Raw genomic sequence first — 19235 nt, forward strand, 5'->3', positions numbered from 1 at the left:
GGTTCCCTTTCACCAAGTCTGTGCATCCATCCCCCAGCTACTGCAGGTGCTGCTGCTAACTTGTTATGCATGCACCCTTCTGCTAGTGGTTTCCATTGAACAACTAGAGCTGTCTGATTCAGAGATCCCTGGGAGTTTATGTACCCTCCTTTCTGGTCTGTAGGCAACGAAAGGTGTACAAAAGCCCAGCTCCCTTGCCTCAGAACAGGGCAATCTTTGTGGTGCAGTTCATTCTCCAGTGTTCCCCACAGAATCAGGCTGAGGCTGGGCTTCTGAAACTCGTCTTTGTCCTCCTCTTTCTACCCTTGCTTTCTTTCCTCATTCAATAAACCAGTTGCACAAGAATCCCCATATCTAGTTCTGCTTTTAGGGAAGCTGACTTGAACACTCCGTGTTAACGAACCTTGGGAAACACTAAGAAAAAAGGTAGTCAAGCAGGTCTTCTTCTTCCCGACTTAGACGCCTCTGGTTCCTAATATGCTAAAGAAATTTGAGTGGGATATGAGAGCAGTGGAACTCTGAACACTGTCTCAACACTAAGTAGAGTCCTTCTCCATGACAGCGGACGCAGAAGACCCCTAAAACCCGCTGGGAGAAGATCACAAGTTGATGTTTGAGAAGCTGAGTTTCAGAACGGATGAAAAAATGTTCAAACGCATGCAACATTCGGTGCAGGTCCTCCACTTCCAGGAGCTGCTCCTCCTCATATTCTTGTACATACACAAGACTATATGTACAAGAGTAACCATGACAGCAGGCTAGATAACAAAAGGGGGAAATACCCTAAATGGCTGTCAATAGGGGACTAGTTAAATAAATATAGTAAATCCATTCTCTGGAATACAATGCAGCTATAAAAAAGCAGGAGAATGAGGACACTTTCTGAATGGATGTGGAATTACCTCCAAGTCAGAAAGTTAGGTTATAAAAGTACAGAGCAGTGAGTGTACGTATGCTCTTATCTGGCACAGGAAGGGAGGCCGACACAGAAGTGTGAAACAACTCCTAAAGGTTACACAAGAAACTGGTATCACCAGTAGCCTCCTGTATATTTCCAGAGAGGAAAACTGAAAATTGGGGGACTTTGGTACATTCTAAATCTTGATCATGTAAATGTTATCTATTCAAAAAAGTAAATACAACTTAACAATGTACAACCACAGTTACTGTTTGCATCAGGATTTGGCTTTGGACTTGCTCCAAGAAAATACCATGGATTAGAGGCTGACAGCCTGGAGATGGAGTCAGTCTGTATAACTTACAAGATATTTATTTGTTTGTTTATTTAATTTTTCAAGAGATGGGTTCTTGCTCTGTCACCCAGGCTGAAGTGCAGTGGCACAGATCAGAGGTCACTGCAGCCGTGAACTCCTGGGCTCAAGCAATCTTCACGCCTCAGACTCTCGAGTAGATGGGCCCACAGGCGCGCACCACCACACTTGGCTCAGACAAGATAATTAAACTCCCTGCCTCAGTTTCCTCATCTGTAAAGGGGGAATACTAACATCTCATAGGGATATTGTAATAATGAATGAGTTCTTGCATGTAAAACAAGCCACAGGATGCCAAGAGCAATAACTTGATACATGGATTTACTCCATATGAATCTAATGACTACGTGACCAGAGCCCAGTGATAAACACGGCCACTGCCCCTGCTGCCCACTGCACTGCTATTGCTCCATCTTCCCTTGCTGAGGAGCAGCCATCAGAGCTCCAGCTTTGATGCAGGATAAAAAGGCTTTTGTGAGTGCGTTACTTATCTATTGCTCTACAACCAATTACCACAAACTTGGCACCTCAACACAACATTCATTTATCATCTCACAGTTTCCATGGAGCAGGAGTCTGGGCAGAAGTCCACTGTTCAGGGTCTCACAAGACTGCAACAGGAGGCTGGCCAGGCTTGGGGTCCTCTTCTGAGCTCACATGGCTCTTAGTGGCTTTCAGTTTCTTGTAGCCACAGGTCTGAAGTCCCGTTTTCTTTCTTTTTTTTTTTTTGAAACGGAGTCTCGCTCTGTCGCCCAGGCTGCAGTACAGTGGCGTGATCTCGGCTCACTGCAAGCTCTGCCTCCCGAATTCACGCCATTCTCCTGCCTCAGCCTCCCGAGTAGCTGGGACTACAGGTGCCTGCCACCTCAACCAGTTATGTTGTATTTTTAGTAGAGATGAGGTTTCACTGTGTTAGCCAGAATGGTCTCGATCTCCTGACCTTGTGATCTGCCCACCTTGGCCTCCCAAAGTGCTGGGATTACAGGCGTGAGCCACCGCACCCAGCCTGAAGTCCCGCTTTCTTGCTGGCTGTCAGCTGAGGGCTGCTCTGCCTTCCAGGCATGACCCTTGCATGCTTGTGACATGGCCCCTCACAGGCTCTCTCTCAACAAGGCAGTTTACTTCTTCAGGGCCAGCAGGAGACTGTCTCCCTTTGGGAAGGACCCAGTACTTCTTTTAAGGCTTTTACCTGATGAGGGCAGGCCCGCTTGGGGAAAATCTTTTGATTAACTCAGAATCAACTCCTTTGGGACCCTAACTGCATTTGTAACATCCCTTCACCTTGGCATATGACATCCTGCCACTTGTGCCATATTCCATTGGTTAGAAGCAAGTCAGAGAATTCACTCACACTCAAGAGGATGGACTTACACAGGATGTGACTGACTAGGAGTCACCCTCAGGTGTGCGTACCATGGTGGGCTAGGGTGGGGGACTGCTTTCTGTACACAGACAGCACACCACGGTGGAAAAAGAAGACTTGCTGGACCTGGGTTCAAATGCTGGATCCACAACTTCATAGATGTATTCAACTTTGGACGGCTATGTATTTAACTTTTAACCTCTCAGCTCTGTTCAACCAAAAGGAGGAAAAACTGAATACTCCACAGAGTCATTAGAAGAGTTAAACAGGCTGGGCGCAGCGACTCACACCTGTAACTCCAGCACTTTGGGAGGCCAAGGAGCAGGGATTACTTGAGGTCAGGAGTTTGAGACCAGCATGGCCAACATGGTGAAATCCCGTAATCTACAAAATTACAAAAATCAGCAGGGCATGGTGGCATGCAACTGCAATCCCAGCTACTCAGGAGGCTGAGGCAAGATAATTGCTTTAACCTGGGAGGTAGAGGTTGCAGTGGGCTGAGATCAAGCCACTGCACTCCAGGCCGGGCAACAGAGTGAGACTCTGTCTCCAAAAAAAAAGAAAAAAGAGAAAAAAAAAAAAAAAAAAGGAAGAAAAGGTAAAACAAAGGGAAATGGCATGTAAAATCACCAGACATAGTAGAGCAGGAATTGAAACTTTAGATCCCCTCTCTCTTCTCAGTCCTTCCTGGAGAAACTTAGAACTTAAAAATGAAGATAATAATAACGTTGGGTAATGTGAAAATGCTTCCTAAAATATGGCATGTACTTAGTCCGTTCAATACCCCAGGGAGGCGTTTTCCCCACTCCAGCCGAATTCATCTCTGGCAAAGGATGAAGTCACACTAGTACCTGCTGTTATGTCTCAGCACCTCCTTCTAGATCTGCCACAGCCTGCCCATCAAGCAAGAGCCAAATGAACATAGAGTACGACCAAGTAACGGACTGAATGCAGTGATCACAACACCATTTTCAAACAGTGTTTAATGACACAGGAAAATATACACAACATAATGATCATGAAAAAAATATCCCAAATTGTCCTTTTAAGAGCTCAAGTGGTAGACTTGGACCGCCTGGCTCCAAATCCACCTTCAGTATTTATGACTCTGTGCCTCAATTTCCTCGGTGGATTGGAGATAATGATATGACCCACCCCATAATATTGTTGTGAGGATTAAGCAAGGTAACACATATAAAAAAAATACCTAGCCCAGCCGGCACCGTGGCTCATGCCTGTAATCCCAGCACTTTGCGGGGCCGAGGTGAGCTGATCGCTTGAGCCTAGGAGTTCAAGACTAGCCTTAGCAACACAGCAAAACACAGTCTCTACAAAAAATTAGATAGGCATGGTGGCCTGCGTCTGTAGCCCCAGCTGTTAATACTAGGGAGGCTGAGGCAGGAAGATCGCTTGAGCCAAGGAGGTCAAGGCTGCAGTGAGCAGAGAGAGCGCCACTGCACTCCAGCGTGGATGACAAAGTGAGACCCTGTCTCAAAAACAAACAAGAACAACCAAAAGCAAAGCAAAACAAAACAAAACAAAAACCACCTAGCCCAGTGGCTGTCACCTAAGGAGGTCAAAGTGCTATTATTTAGTTAAGTACCACTCTCATAACTTAAGAGGAAACGTTTAAAGAGATTTCTTCACAAACAATGTTGAGAGCTGACGCTGGCTTCTCAGGGAATAAAGGAAATCTGAAGAGGAAGAAGAGACAAAGTATTCAGAGGTCACACTACAGTAATTCTCTCTGCTTTCCAGAAGGCTCCACTTCACTCTGTACCCAAAAGCATTTAATTAATTTCTCCTTTTCCCCTTCCCATTTATTTCAGAAGGAACTTCATTTTTCTCTTTTAAAAAAAAATGAGTGGCCAGGCATGGTGGCTCACGCCTGCAATCCCAACACTTTGGGAGGCCAAGGTGGGCAGAACACAAGGTCAGGAGTTCAATACCAGCCTAGCCACATGGTGAAACCCATCTCTACTAAAAATACAAAAGTTAGCCGAGCGCAGTGGCGGGAGCCTGTAATCCCAGCTACTCGGGAGGCTGAGGCAGGAGAATTGCTGGAACCCGGGAGGCGAAGGTTACAGTGAGCTGAGATCAGGCCATTGCACTCCAGCCTGGGCGACAGAGCGAGATTCTGTCTCGAAAAATAAAATAAAATAAAATAAATGAGCATGACACAGCTTTTAAGCTTCAGATCAACCCTTTGGGAGTAGTAAGTGGAAACTGCGGGTTACCTTCTCTCTGGTTATCAATCGGTCTTTCTAACTATCTGAAGTAAACTGGCAGGGCGCCTGTAATCCCAGCACTTTGGGAGGCCAAGGCGGGTGGATCACTTTAGGTCAGGAGTTCGAGACCACTTTGGCCAACATGGAGAAACCCCGTCTCTACTAAAAATATAAAAATTAGCTGGACGTGATGGCCCGCGCCTGCAGCCCCAGCTACCTGGGAGGGCTGAGGCAGGAGAATCTTTTTTAACCGGGCAGGAGGAGGTTGCAGTGAGCCAAGACTGCACCACTGCACTCCAGTCTGGGCGACAGACTGGAGACTTTTTTAGACTCCGTCTCAAAAAAACCTAAACCAAACAAACAAACAAAACCTTTGCTTAAAGTAAACTAAAGAGAGAGGGCTCGGCAGAGGGAGGAGCGTGACTGCCCCAGGAAAAGGAAGAGCCGCGTCACTGCCCTTGCTGATTTAAACACAAGCCAGGTGAGGCGCGTTTTCTGCAGGAGGCTGAGAAGGGCTCTGCTCGCGATTTCCGCCCAGAAGCGCGGGGTGCCTGGAGCAGTGCCCGCGTCCCAGCCCCCTTTCCCCTCCGCAGTCCCCGGGCTGCTGCCGGCGCTGGGCTCGAAGCCAGGCCCCTGCCGATCCCAGGAGTCGCCCCGGACGCTGCAAGCCCTGCCAGGGAATGAGCAGCGAGCCCAGGAAACCACTGAGCCAAAGTGGTAACAAAGAAGGCCAGCGTGCGCGGGCGGCGGCCGAGCCAGGCTTCCAGGGCCGCACGCTGGGCCGGGCGCGAGGCAGATGGCAGAGGGGGAGGAAACAGACGGCTGTCCAGTGGCGCTGCACAGGAAGCGCCAGGGCTGGCAGGAAGACAGAAGGGCGGCCTTCGCTGCAACGAGAATTTAAATAAATACACCGGCCCACACAGGGACTCCCCCAGGATTCCAGGGTCCTGGCGTGCTGGCGGGGGCGGGGGTCTCTAGGGCCCCTGCAGTGGAGAAAACCAACCCCGAACCCCTCCTCTACCCGCTTTCGCCCTGGCTGCCGGGCAGCCTGGAGGACCTTGTGCTGGTGTTTCCATCCCTATCGCCTCACTCCGGCCAGTGATTCCCAGCCGGAGTGTACGTGGTTATTTGAGGTGTCCTGGATGGGAATTCTTGCCAGTGATTACTAAAGCCTTAAGCTCTGCAGCCTGAATGGATAAGGTCTTCCACAAGAGTGGAACTTCCATTCTTCAAATATATGCAGCTACTGAGGCCATTACTTAAATACAAGAACATTTAAAAGCATTTTTGAATTTTCTAGTCTGTCTGTCACTGTTCCTTTTCCAAATCATCAGACACCAAAAATACGATGACAGCTTAAATACTATTACTATCGCACTTGGCTCCTTGAAACTCCTGGATGATAAAGGGGCGCTCATTAATTTCTAGATGTTAAAAAGTCTAGAGAATTGTTTTATGCCAGCCACCTGAGTAGGGCAAGAGGCACTTCATTTCTCTCTCGGAAAAGGTCAGTGCCGTTTATCCTGAAGAAGTATTTACAGATGTGTACACCAGGATTCTCTACAAGGAGGTTCATCACAGCCTCCTTTGTATGCAGGTAGAACTGGAGGCTCCCTGAGCCACAGTGTACCATGGTACACACAACCACGGTACCTCCATGACTGGCCACGACAGCACTGTTAGAAACCAAACTGCAGACGAACAAAATGCACCACATATTAAACAAACAGCAAGAGAAGCATTTACAGCCAGGCATGGTGGTTCATGCCTGTAATCCCAGCACTTTGGGAGGCCAAGGTGGGCGGATCACGAGGTCAGGAGATTGAGACCATCCTTGCTAACACGGTGAAACCCCATCTCTACTAAAAATACAATAATTAGCTGGGCGTGGTGGCCTATATCTGTAGTCCCAGCTACTCGGTAGGCTGAGGCAGGAGAATGGCTTGAACCCAGGAGGCGGAGGTTGCAGTGAGCCCGCGCCACTGCACTCCGGCTTGGGCAACATAGCGAAACTCCATCTCAAAAAAAAAAAAAAAAAAAAAGAAGAAAAAAAAAGAAAAGCATTTACAAAATATGTATAGAATCATCCTAGTTTTGTTTAAAGCAAAACACCACCAGCCGGGCATGGTGGCTCACACCTGTAATCCTAGCACTTTGGGAGGCCGAGGCGGGTGGATCACCTGAGGTCAGGGGGTCGAGACCAGCCTGGCCAACATGGAGAAACTCCATCTCTACTAAAAATACAAAAATCAGCCGGGTGTGGTGGCGCATGCCTGTAATCCCAGCTACTTGGGAGGCTAAGGCAGGAAAATCGCTTGATCCTGGGAGGTGGAAGTTGCACTGGGCTGAAACCGCGCCACTGCACTCTGAGATCACACCATTGCACTCCAACCTGGGCAACAGAGTGAGACTCTGTCTCAATTAAAAAAACCAAAAAAAACCCACCACCAAAATTATGTGTATCTACTATAAAATAGTTTTACTTTTTAGTCTTGGGGAAGAGGGAGTGGGTGAATCTATTTTCTTCTTGTGCTCCCCAAAGTCTCCACAATGAACAAGTATTACTTTTGTTAGCAGGAATAAAGTCAGTAACTTATTTTATTATATTTTAGTTTTGCATTTGTTTGGTCACTGATGGAAAGTAGTTTCTTGTCAGGAATGGGCCGAGGTCAAAGAATCTTGGCAGTTAGGTTCTTTGCTGCTTTTTACTCTCCAGCTTCCAGGAAGTAGGACATGGTGTGCAGACTGCACTTGGGAACCAAACTAGACCCCCGCCTCCCCCCCACCATCCAGGTCTAAAGCAGAACATAAAGCGGTGGGCCCTTCTGGATGAGGCTGGGCTGTTCTGTGCTAACAGGTCTATTCACAGCTATACCAGAGGCAGACATCCCCCACAGCTGAATTCCACTTGCCACCTAAGCTGTGAACTCCCAAAGTGAAGCCTGGAATTGCCCAGGCCTCTCAGAGGGTCTCTAGGACCCACCCTCCTGACAAGAAACCTTAGTGTACTCCCCGTAGCACCCAGTCTGGGAAGGCATCTTCAATCTTATTTCAGACAAAACACCCTTTTAGGATATAAAGTATTTTGCACTGTCAAAATCGCACTGTCAAAATTCCAGTTTGCATTACTATTCTGAAATGAATAAAATGTTTATGTAATATGACCCTAATCCCTGTGACAACCAAAAATCGCACTGTCAAAATTCCAGTTTGCATTACTATTCTGAAATGAATAAAATGTTTATGTAATATGACCCTAATCCCTGTGACAACCAAAAAAAAAAACTTCCATAAAATTCCAAAATAACCCCTAGGGGGCAGTACAGCCCCTAGTTAGGAGTCACTTCATGAATGGTGAGTTGATAGGATGCTCTGCTGATTTTTCTTAGACTAAGGACTATATATTCACCAAGATTTGGCAGACCCTGGGGTCTGGTCCCTGCATACCTCCAGTCTCATTCCCAATACTCCCACCCTGTTCTCTCCCCTCCAGCCCTAGAGATACTCCTCCCTCCACTAAGGGTCCATGCTCTTTTCTTTTTTGGGGGGATGGGAGGACAGTGTCTCGTTCTGTCACCTGGGCTGTATGGAGTGCAGTGGCGATTACCACTCACTGAGGCCTAGACCTCTGAAGCGATCCTCCCATCTCAACCTCCTGAGTAGCTGGGACTACAGGCACGTGCTACCACACCCATCTAATTTTTGTATTTTTTGTAGAGACTGGGTTTCACCATGTTGCCCAGGATGGTCTCAAACTCCTGGGCTCAAGCCATCCGCCTGCCTCGGCCTCCCAAAGTGCTGGGATTACAAGCATGAGCCATTGCGCCGGCCAGTGCTCTTTTTTCTGCTTGTGATGCAGTTTCCTCATGCTCACATCAGATGTCCCTTCCTCAGAAACACCCTTCCTGATCCCCAAAAGGTCACACCCTCTCGTATATGCTCTACACCACTGAGTATTTCTCCTTCATAATTTGGAACTGGTTTGTAATTACATATTCATAACCATTTCGATTAATGTTTATTTTCTCTATTTGAGTATAAAGAGGCAGGGGCTCATCCGTCTTCTTTCCACAGTGCCCTAGCACACAGTCGTGATCACCTACTAGTTAGCTGATCACAGCAGGTGATCAACAAATATTTGCCAAATAAATAAATGAACCTCCCGGAAGACATTTAGATTTCCATCATTGCCGCTTGTGAAATACATTCTGATTCTCTGTCCATGTTATGGTTATGCAAATGTCACAGTCTGTTTTGCTGCAGAGGCAGAAAGAGTCTATCTTGTTAATAGCTGTATTTCACATAGCATAAGAGTAAGAGCATAGCAGATGCTCAATGGATAAGATGGCACCCATTTCTAAGTGTCTGGGATGGGATGATTAAGATAATTACCCCAATACTTGCTCATTTCTTGCTACATCTTTTTCCTTTCCACCCCTAACATATCACTTATCTCTAACTTAAACATATACTGAATAAAGGCACTAAAGGGGTAAATGAGCCACTCCCAACCTGAAAAACTTACACTCATCTGTCAAGATGCAATTTAAATATCACCTTTGCCCTCTGACCCTCTTCCATAAGGTGGGCAACTATCAGAACTTTTACCTTCCTGAGCAGCCAATTTTGGTAGTTGTTCATCCCCTCAGCTCGTCAGAGGCGTCCTAACCAGAGTGACTCCATCTTGAATAAAGGCCGAGAGAAAGCCAAATCTGCTAGGTTACATTCCCAGGGGTTGGGCACTCTCGGTCACAAGATGTTTATGGCTGAGGGAATGAGTTAATAATTTTTTTTTTTTTTTAAGACAGAGTCTTGCTCTGTTGCCAGGCTGGAGTGCAACGCCACAGTCTCAGCTCACCGCAACCTCTGCCTCCCGCGTTCAAGCGATTCTCCTGCCTCAGCCTCCTGAGTAGCTGGGACTACAGGCGTGTGCCACCACGCCCAGCTAATATTTTGAATTTTTGATAGAGACGGGGTTTCACTGTGTTAGCCAGAATGGTCTCGATCTCCTGACCTAGTAATCTGCCCGCCTTGGCCTCCCAAAGTGCTGGGATTACAGGTGTGAGCCACCATACCCGGCCCGAGTTAATAATATTAACTAACTAAATAAAGACCCAGAACTTATGGAAATGTCCCAGTACTTTAAGAAGAAAAAGTATTCTTAGTTTAAGAATAGGTTCTGCTTTTAAAATAATGGCCCACTCATAAATTCTCGCTAAGATCAATAATCACATAGGAAAGTAACAATACTAATAGCTTGTCACAAGCTGACCACAAACTTTTGTAATAAAGTACACTATTTTTAATAACCTGTATAAGCAAGCATTGTATTTGCAATGGGTGCATTCCTCCTTTTGCTTTCTGAAGACTCCCTACTCTGTAACTGAGTCGTCTCTAGTAAACTATCTTGACTTCACTATACTCTACAACTTGCCCCGATTTTTTTTCTGCACGAGATCCAAGAACCGGCTCTTGGGATCTGGGACAAGACCCCTCTTCCCATGACAAGCTGAACCACAGATTACTTGAGGGCAAGAACTTTGTCACAGTCATCTGCTTCTGCACAAATGGAGACGAATGTGGCAGTTATAAATGTCTGCTGAATGAACAAATAGATAGGGAGTGTTGGCAGGGCCACAAGCCCCATCCTGGGGTCTCCTTAATCCCACAGCAAAGATATCTAGACCCCTTCAGATCCCAGAGCATCCCTTTCAGCTCAGACCCTTCAGGCACTCAGGGGATGCCCTTCAGCCCACCTTTTGTGACTCCTGCAGGGGACACCCCTTCTTCTAGGAGTGGATGTGGCGGGAACACCACAGGGATTTCCTGAAGTGTAGCTGTTGCCTCCCCACACCCAGTGGCTGCATGCAGCGCACCTTGCCCCCTCACACTCATCGACAGGTCTGTTTACATAATTACATACCATCCAGTTCACTCATTTAAAGTGTAAATCTCAGTGGTTTTTAATATATTCACAGGGTTGTACAACTATCACCATCACCAATTTTGTTGTTGTTGTTGTTGTTTTTGAGACGGAGTCTCGCTCTGTCACCCAGGTTAGAGTACAGTGGCGCAATCTCAGCTCACTGCAACCTCTGCCTCCCGGATTCAAGCAATTCTCCTGCCTCAGCCTCCCCAGTAGCTGGGATTACAGGCGCCTGCCACCACATCCAGCTAATTTTTGTATTTTTTAGTAGAGACAGGGCTTCACCATATTGGTCAGGCTGGTCTTGAACTCCTGACCTCAGGTGATCCACCCATCTTGGCCTCCCAAAGTGCTGGATTACAGGCGTGACCCACTGCACCCGGCACCATCACCAATTTTTTGAACATTTTCATCACCGCTAAAAGAAACCCCATATCCATTATAGCAGTCACGTCCCATTTCCTTTCAACCCCTGCTCCCTGACCTAGGTAACCACTAATCTACTTTTTGTGTCTATGCATTTGCCTATTCTGGACATTTCATATAAATGGAATCATGTAACACGTGGTCTTTTGTGATTGGCTTTTTTTCACACCTTAGTGTTTTCATGGTTATCTATATGGTTACAGGCATCAGTACTTCATTCTCCCTTTTTATGACTGAATAATATTCAATTGTATGAATGTACCACCTACTTTTAGTTGCTGTTTATACATTCATCATTTGATGGGCAGCTGTGTTGTTTTCATTTTCTGGTTATTATGAATAATACTATTATGAACACATATGAACGTGTAAGTCTTCATGTGGACATCTGTTTTCATTTTTCTTGGGTAGAGCTGGGAGTAGAAGTGCTGGGTCACATGGTAATTTTTGAGAAACTGCACAGTTTCCCAAAGTGGCTGCACCATTTTTGCATTCTCATCAGCACTGTATCAGAGTTCCAATTTCTTCACATCCTCCACATCTTCATCACTTGTTATTTTCTATTGTCATCTCCGTGGGTGTGAAGTGTTATCTCACTGTGGCTTTTATTTCCCTAGAACTATTAACAAGCAATAACTCTGCCAGAGTTATGAGTTTTAGAGATCAGGCCATTAGGCCTGGATCGGTTCCATCACTACTGCTAAGGGCTGTGTGACTTTAGTGTCTCTTTAACTCTTTAGCCAGTTTCCTTACCTATCAAACATGTTACTTCACTGGATTCTTAGAAACATTTCATGAGATTATACACACATGGTATATAGTATATAATTACTAGAACATTATCAAGAACAATAATAGGGCTAAAAAATATATAGCTATTAAAAAAAAGAGTCTCATACAGGTGCAGTGGCTCAAGCCTGTAATCCCAGCACTTGGGGAGGCCCAGGTGGACAGATCCCTTGAACCCCCAAGTTCAAGACCAGTCTGGGCAACATAGCGAAACCCTATCTGTATCAAAAAATACAAAATTTAGCTGGGATCATGGTGGGTGCCTATAGTCCCAGCTACTTAGGAGGCTGAGGTGGGACAACCGCCAAGCCCAGGAGGTCAAGGCTGCAGTGAGCCATGATGACACCACTGTCCTCCAGCCTGGGCGACAGAGCAAGACCCTCTGTCTCCCTCAAAAAAAAAACCAGTCATTTAGCCGGGCACAGCAGCTCATGCCTGTAATTCCAGCACTTTGGGAGGCACAGGCAGGGGTGGATCATGAGGTCAAGAGATTGAGACCATCCTGGCCAACATGGGAAACCCCATCTCTACTAAAAATACAAAAATTGGCTGGGTGTGGTGCTGCGTGCCTGTAGTCCCAGCTACTCGCGAGGCTGAGACAGGAGAATCGATTGAACTCGGGAGGTGGAGGTTGCAGTGAGCTGAGATTGTGCCAATGAACTCCAGCCTGGCGACAGAGCAAGACTCCCTCTCAAGAAAGAAAGAAAAGGCCGGGCGCGGTGGCTCATGCCTGTAATCGCAGCACTCTGAGACGCCAAGGTGGGCGGATCACGAGGTCAGGAGATCGAGACCATCCTCACTAACAGAGTGAAACCCCGTCTCTACTAAAAAATACAAAAAAAAAAAAAAAATTACCTGGGCGTAGTGGTGGGCGCCTGTAGTCCCAGCTACCTCAGGAGGCTGAGGTGGGAGAATGGCATGAACCCAGGAGGTGGAGCTTGCAGTGAGCTGAGATGGCGCCACTGCACTCCAGCACTCCAGCCTGGGTGACAGAGCGAGACTCCATCTCGAAAAAAAAGAAAAAGAAAGAAAGAAAGAAAAAAAAAAAGAGTCCTTTAAAGTCAAAAGTCAAAACTTGTGACTGTGTCTCTACTCTGAAAAGGAAGACCGAAGAAACTGAATTATCATGGCCAGAAGATTATAAAAATTACACATGTATAAATGACATGTCAAGTATACACATTCACTTAGAAACTCATTTTCTAGTAATGGTGGACCCAGAAGAGGCCCAAGACAAGGGAAGTCATTCTCCAATGGAACAGCCTTTGCAGTGATTTCTTAAGACAACGTGTTGGCAGATCTATTGATCAGATCATGATGAAAACATCTCATGAGAAGCTGAGGACAAAAGGGTCAGCCTGTTCAGCATGCAACTGAGAAATCAATGGTCAAAATGAGAGACCCATAGAAAGAGAGCCCAATGGGTGGTATTAATTTAGCTGCTTCTGTCCTTCTCCAATGTTAAAACTTGGCTAAACAAGCATTTTCCAGCAAAGAAGACAAATGAATCTCAAATGCCGAAGCAGAGCCTTAGAAAGGAGGAGAAGGGGGAAAATAGGGAGGAGTTAGACAAGAGGCCCAAGCACATAGCCCTAACTAGGACTAACAAGGCCATCCTGCAAGGGCAACTTTGCTCCCAGAGGGTCTGATCAAACAAGCCTGCAGCAGTGATGGGGAATCCTCCAGGGCAGGTGTAAGACTCCTCAGCATGGTTTTAAGAGAGGCACACAGAGAAGCAGGAGCCACATAAAGAAATTCTTCAAGTCTTTGTTCTCTTTTTTGGAACAACAGGCCCCACTCTTGTCACCTGTAAATTGGCCCAAGGGCCAGAGGCTAGCTGAGAAGCTTAAAATGAGATGGAGATTTTTCATCTCCCAATATCTTTATTCATCAAAATCATGGACCACATGAAGGCTTCTCATCTCCATTACCCTTTCTTTTTTTTTTTTTTTTTTTGAGACAGGATCTCCCTCTGTCATGCAGACTAGTGCTGTGGTGCAGTTCACTGACCACCTCTGCTCAATCAATCCTCTCACCTCAGCCTCCCAAGTAACTGGGACTAGAGGCCCCTGCCACCACACCGGGTTTAAAATTTTTTTTTGTAGAGATGGGAGTCTCGCTATGTTGCCCAGGTTTCATCTCCATTATGTTTGTGTACCAAACTCATAGACCAACAAGGAGACTTTTCATCCCACAATATCTTTGTCCAGCAAACTCATGGGCCAAGATGGAGGCTTCTGATCCCATTCTCTACCAAACTCATCCCTTCCAATGCTCAGGTAGGGCCTGTCTCACCCCAGCCCTTCTTTTAAGGATGGTGAGATGGGCTGATCTCTTCTATTTGGCTGATCAAATCTCTTAGCCTGGGCCAAAAAATGCCCTGCTCAAACCCAACAATGCTCAGCACCAGATATTTTTTTGTACTTTGCTAAAATGCCTCTATTTCTAATTTTTGGTCTATCTAGACACCCTTCCTAGGGAGGCAGGAACTCAGTGCCCCTTCTCTTTAGGTCTGGCCCAAGCAAGACATGAGGGCCACCTTATGCACACTCAGTGTCTGGAATAGCAATGCTATAGATGCACAGACGTCCTGTGCCCAACCCCCTGGGGCCAGTCCACCTTAGCAGGCCCCAGCTTCTGGGTCTGTGACCTTGTCCAGGCCCCACACGCCTTTCCCCACACCTCTTTTTGAAACTTACCGCTGCCCTCCCCACCATTCTTGGTGCAAACATTACAATGGTGGAGAGTCACAAACAGCCCAACCCAGTTTCAAAACACATCATACAAACGGAAAAGGTGTTTTTTAAAGAAGAAAAAAACGGGAGGGGAGAAGAGAAAAGAGTGGGGAACAAGAGAATCGGCCAGGCAACGTCTGCCCTGGTAGAAGGCCCTTGTGCTGAGCTGGTCACAATCCAAGCCCAGACACTCATCCTGCCTGGCTCCACGGGTGACTCCCATTCAACAGTCTGGCTCCCCCACATGAGTACCAGCCCCTGAGAACAGGCCTTTCCCAGCTGACCACCTGCCGTCCAGAGTCCCCTGAGACCCGGGCCCTCCCTCGGAACTTGAGAGCGCAGGGGGCCAGGACGGCCGTCTCAATGGTCCCAGTTCTTTCTCCCTACCATGGAACGGAAGACCCTCTGACCTCCTCCTTCGAGCGAAACTGCACACACAGCAGGGAAGCCCTGCCGCGCCGGGTTCGGAGGAAAGAGGAGGCCATGGACGGGGAGGAGGTAGGGTTTCGCTGCCTCAGCGCCGCCGCCTGGGCGACTCTTCCACCCCCGACTCGGGTTCGAAGCGGCGCGGCCCAGAGAAGAGGAAGAAAGACGAAAAGGAACTGTGCCCGTGGCTTCAGTCAGTAGGAGGGTCAGGCTCCGCAGGGGGATGGCCGGAGAAACTTGCAACCCTGGCGACCTGGGTCCCCGGGAGCAAGGTCGGGGGCGGCGCTGGGGGCTGAGCTCCAGCGCGGCGGACTGAGCTCCAGCGCCGGGGCTGCGGCAGCAACTTTCCCGGAGGAAGCCTGCCGCGAACTTTAGCGACGCGCTCCCCCGCCCGCTGCGCGATGCTCCCTGGGCTCCGGCCCGGTCCAGCCGCCCGGCGCGTCCGCTCCCCGACCCCTGCTTTCCCGGGACGCCTCGTGGGACCTCGGCCTCGCGCCCCGCGCTAACTTACCATCTGCGCCACTTTCAGCAGGGCCGCGTGGGTCCGGGGATAGCTGGGGTCCAGCAGCCCCTCCAAGGGGCTGGCGCTGGGTTGGGCCGCGCCGGCCCCGGGTCCGAGCGCGCTGCCGCTGCTGCACGTGGTGCGGACGAGCCCGGCTCCGTGTGACATCGCGCGGCCCCAACTCGCTGGCCGCCTCCCGGGACAGCTGCCCAGGGGCCAGATACGGAGGGCGGGCTGGGGGCGGGCTGGGGGCGGGCGGGGGCGGGCGCTGGCGAGGGCGGGGCGCCCGGGTCTCTGCCCCGCAGCCGGAGACTGGGAGCCGCCTCCTGCGGGATTCAGCCGGTGACTGGCTGGCCGGCGCCTTCCAGAAAGGTAGCTGCAGTCCCGGCCCTCGTAAGCGCGGAAGTTGAACTGGAGCGAGAGGAAACCGGATGCCTTGGGTCGTGGCCTCTCCGAAGTGGGTAAGGCCCGGACCACAGCTGGTACTGAGCCTCCTGGGATTTTGTGTGGGTGTGGCTGCGGATGTGTGCCGAGAGCACTTTACTGAAGTTTAACTTACATACAGTGCGATGCCCAGACCTTACGTGTTCAGCTCCACTAATTTTTATATATGTGTACACCTGTGTAACCGTCGCCCAGATCAACAAATAGAGCGTGCCCATCACCCCAGAAAGTTCCGTGTGGGCCTTCCTGACCTACCTTCCTTCCCTGTCCCGGTTCTTAAGACCTCTCCCCATCCAGCCTCAGGCAACTACTACAGTGTATTCTGCTTTCTGTCACTGTAGGTTCATTTTGCCTGTTCTTGTACTTCATAAACTTGAAGTAATACAGAATATTCTCATTCAACATAACAAATTAGAAGATCCATCCTGTTGGGAATATAAGTAGTTCATATCAGTTCCTTCCTTTTTATTGCTGAGTAGTGCTCCACTGTGTAAAGATACCGTATTTTTATTTTTTTATTTTTTGAGATGGAGTCTCGCTCTGCCGCCCAGGCTGGAGTGCAGTGGCGCGATCTCAGCTCACTGCAAGCTCCGCCTCCCGGGTTCACGCCATTCTCCTGCCTCAGCCTCCCGAGTAGCTGGGACTACAGGCGCCCGCCACCTCGCCCGGCTAGTTTTTTGTCTTTTTTAGTAGAGACGGGGTTTCACCGTGTTAGCCAGGATGGTCTTGATCTCCTGACCTCGTGATCCGCCCGTCTCGGCCTCCCAAAGTGCTGGGATTACAGGCTTGAGCCACCGCGCCCGGCCGATACCGTATTTTTAAAAAGTTTACCCAGTTGATGGACACCTAGCTTGCTTCCCACCTGCCTGCCTGCCTGCCTGCCGGCTTACCTACCTCTCTTCCTCCCTTCCTCCCTCCCTCCTTCCCCACCTCCCTCATTTCTTTTCTGGCTATAGTGACTATTCTGTTACAAGTTTTTTTTGGTGGATACAAACTCTCATTTCTCTGGGATAAATATCTGCAAGTGAACTTACTGGTTACAAGGAGAGCATATATTTGCTTCTATTAGAAGCTGTCAGCATGGGCAACATGGCCAGATCCCATTTCTACAAAAAACAAAAAATAAAAATAAATTAGCTGGGCTGGGCGCGGTGGCTCACACCTGTCATTCCAGCACTTTGGGAGGCCGAGGTGGGCGGATCACGAGGTCAGGAGATCGAGGCCATCCTGGCTAACACGGCGAAACCCCGTCTCTACTAAAAATACAAAAAAATTAGCCGGGCGTGGTGGTGGGCACCTGTAGTCACAGCTACTCGGGATGCTGAGAATGGTGTGAACCCGAGAGGCGGAGCTTGCAGTGAGCTGAGCTTGAGCCACTGCACTCCCGCCTGGCGACAGAGCGAGACTCCCTCTCAATAAATAAATAAATAAATAAGCTGGGCGCTGTGGCACATGCCTGTTCAGGAGGCTGAGGCAGGAGTAGCCTTTGAGCCCAGGAGGTTGAGCCTGCAATGAGCCACGACAGCGGCATTGCACTCCAGCCTGGGCCACAGAGCAAGACCTTGTCTCAATTAAAGGAAAAAAAAAAGAAAAAAAGCTGTCAAACAGCTATCCAAGTGACGTTCTATTCTGTATCCCTTCTGGGTTGTTTGAAAAATGAAGAGGCCAGGCGTGGTGGCTCACGCCTATAATCCCAGCACTTTGGGAAGTCAAGGCATGAGGATCACTGGAGGCCAGGAGTTCAAGGTTGCAGTGAGCTATGATCTTGCCACTGCACTCTTGTCTGGGGGACAGAGTGAGACCCTATCTCTTAAAAAGAAAAAGAAAAAAAACATAAAAATGAAGATAGGCCCGAACAGGACTACCAAAACGAGGTATGTTATCAATGTTCCTTTTGAGCAGTGTCCCTGTGGCCAACATTTATTCATTTGGAGATAACATCAAACAATCTGGCTGGGTGCGGTGGCTCGTGTCTGTAATCCCAAAGTCAAGCTCATGAGCCCAAGTTTGACACCAGCATGGGCAACATAGCGAAACCCCATCTCTACAAAAAATACAAAAATTAACTGGGCATGGTGGCACATGCCTGTAGTCCCAGCTACTCAGGAGGTTGAGGTGGGAGAATCACTTGAGCCCAGGAGGTTGAGGCTGCAGTGAGTCATGATCACAACACTGTACTCCAGCCTGGGTGACAGAGCAAGACCCTGCCTCAAGAACACAACAAAACAAAACAAAACAAAGCGAAACATAAAACTACCTTTGTAAGTTTATTCCCTGCCAGTGCTGTCTTGTCATCAAAAGAGTTTTCAATGTGGCGAAGTCCTAATAATTCTTATTTGTGGATGATACCCATGCAATCTCTGTTTTGGCAAGTCTTTTAGGTGATTCTGATGCACACTCAAATTTGAGAACCACTGTCATTGCCAGAGTCCACTGCAGTTGAGACATTTGGGGATTTATTACACTATTTATTCCACCTTTATGTACATTTGACAATTCTCATGACCAAAAAAATTGCCTTCCATGTGTGTCTTCTCTGTAGAAACAGTCACAGCTGCCTGGTACCTCCACTTCTTTCTCTGTAATACAGGAATAATTGCATCTAGGGGCTGTTGTGACAATGTGATAGATATGCAGGCGTGCTGTGACATTTCTGGCTCTATACCCACAGGCATGAAGTTAGCATTGTGTATCATTTTTTATGTAGATGTACATTTCACTCCTGTACTTGTCCAAGGCTTCAGGACCCACAATGGAGATGACAGGGCATCTTTGTTGAGATGAGGGTTTCAGGGAAGCAGAAAAAACAAGTGCTGGATCATTTCTCCTTTGAGGGGCCTTTATCCAATTCAGCAATCTTCTAACAGTGATTTTCAATGTATAGCCCCCCGACCAGCAGCACCTGTGAACTTGTGAGAAATGCAGATTCTAGGGGCCCACTCTGACCTGCTGAATCAGAAACTCTAGGGGTAGGGCTCAGCCGTGTGTGTCTTGACAAGTCTTCGCAACCCCACCCTTACTCCCCACCCGCTTCACCACCATTCTCTGCAATTCTGATGCATACTCAGGTTTGAGAACAACTGTCACTTTCTGAGTCTGCTCAGAAACATTGCTGGGCTTTTCTG

General features: G+C 48.2%; 1 protein-coding gene across 7 annotated transcripts in view; it reads right to left on the minus strand.

Moving 5' to 3' along the window:
• CMTM7 (CKLF like MARVEL transmembrane domain containing 7) overlaps positions 1-15863 on the minus strand; it is a 64121-nt gene extending 48258 nt beyond the window's left edge. For all 7 annotated transcript variants that reach the window (XM_045387077.3, XM_065539807.2, XM_005545545.5 and 4 more), the window contains exon 1: positions 15676-15863. In XM_045387077.3, coding sequence (XP_045243012.1) covers positions 15676-15834 — 159 coding nt within the window. In that variant the 5' untranslated portion in view covers positions 15835-15863. The remainder of the gene's footprint in view (positions 1-15675) is intronic.
• Between the last annotated feature and the right edge of the window lie 3372 nt (positions 15864-19235).

This window comes from Macaca fascicularis, chromosome 2, assembly GCF_037993035.2.
Source record: "Macaca fascicularis isolate 582-1 chromosome 2, T2T-MFA8v1.1".
NCBI classification, from domain to species: domain Eukaryota; kingdom Metazoa; phylum Chordata; class Mammalia; order Primates; family Cercopithecidae; genus Macaca; species Macaca fascicularis.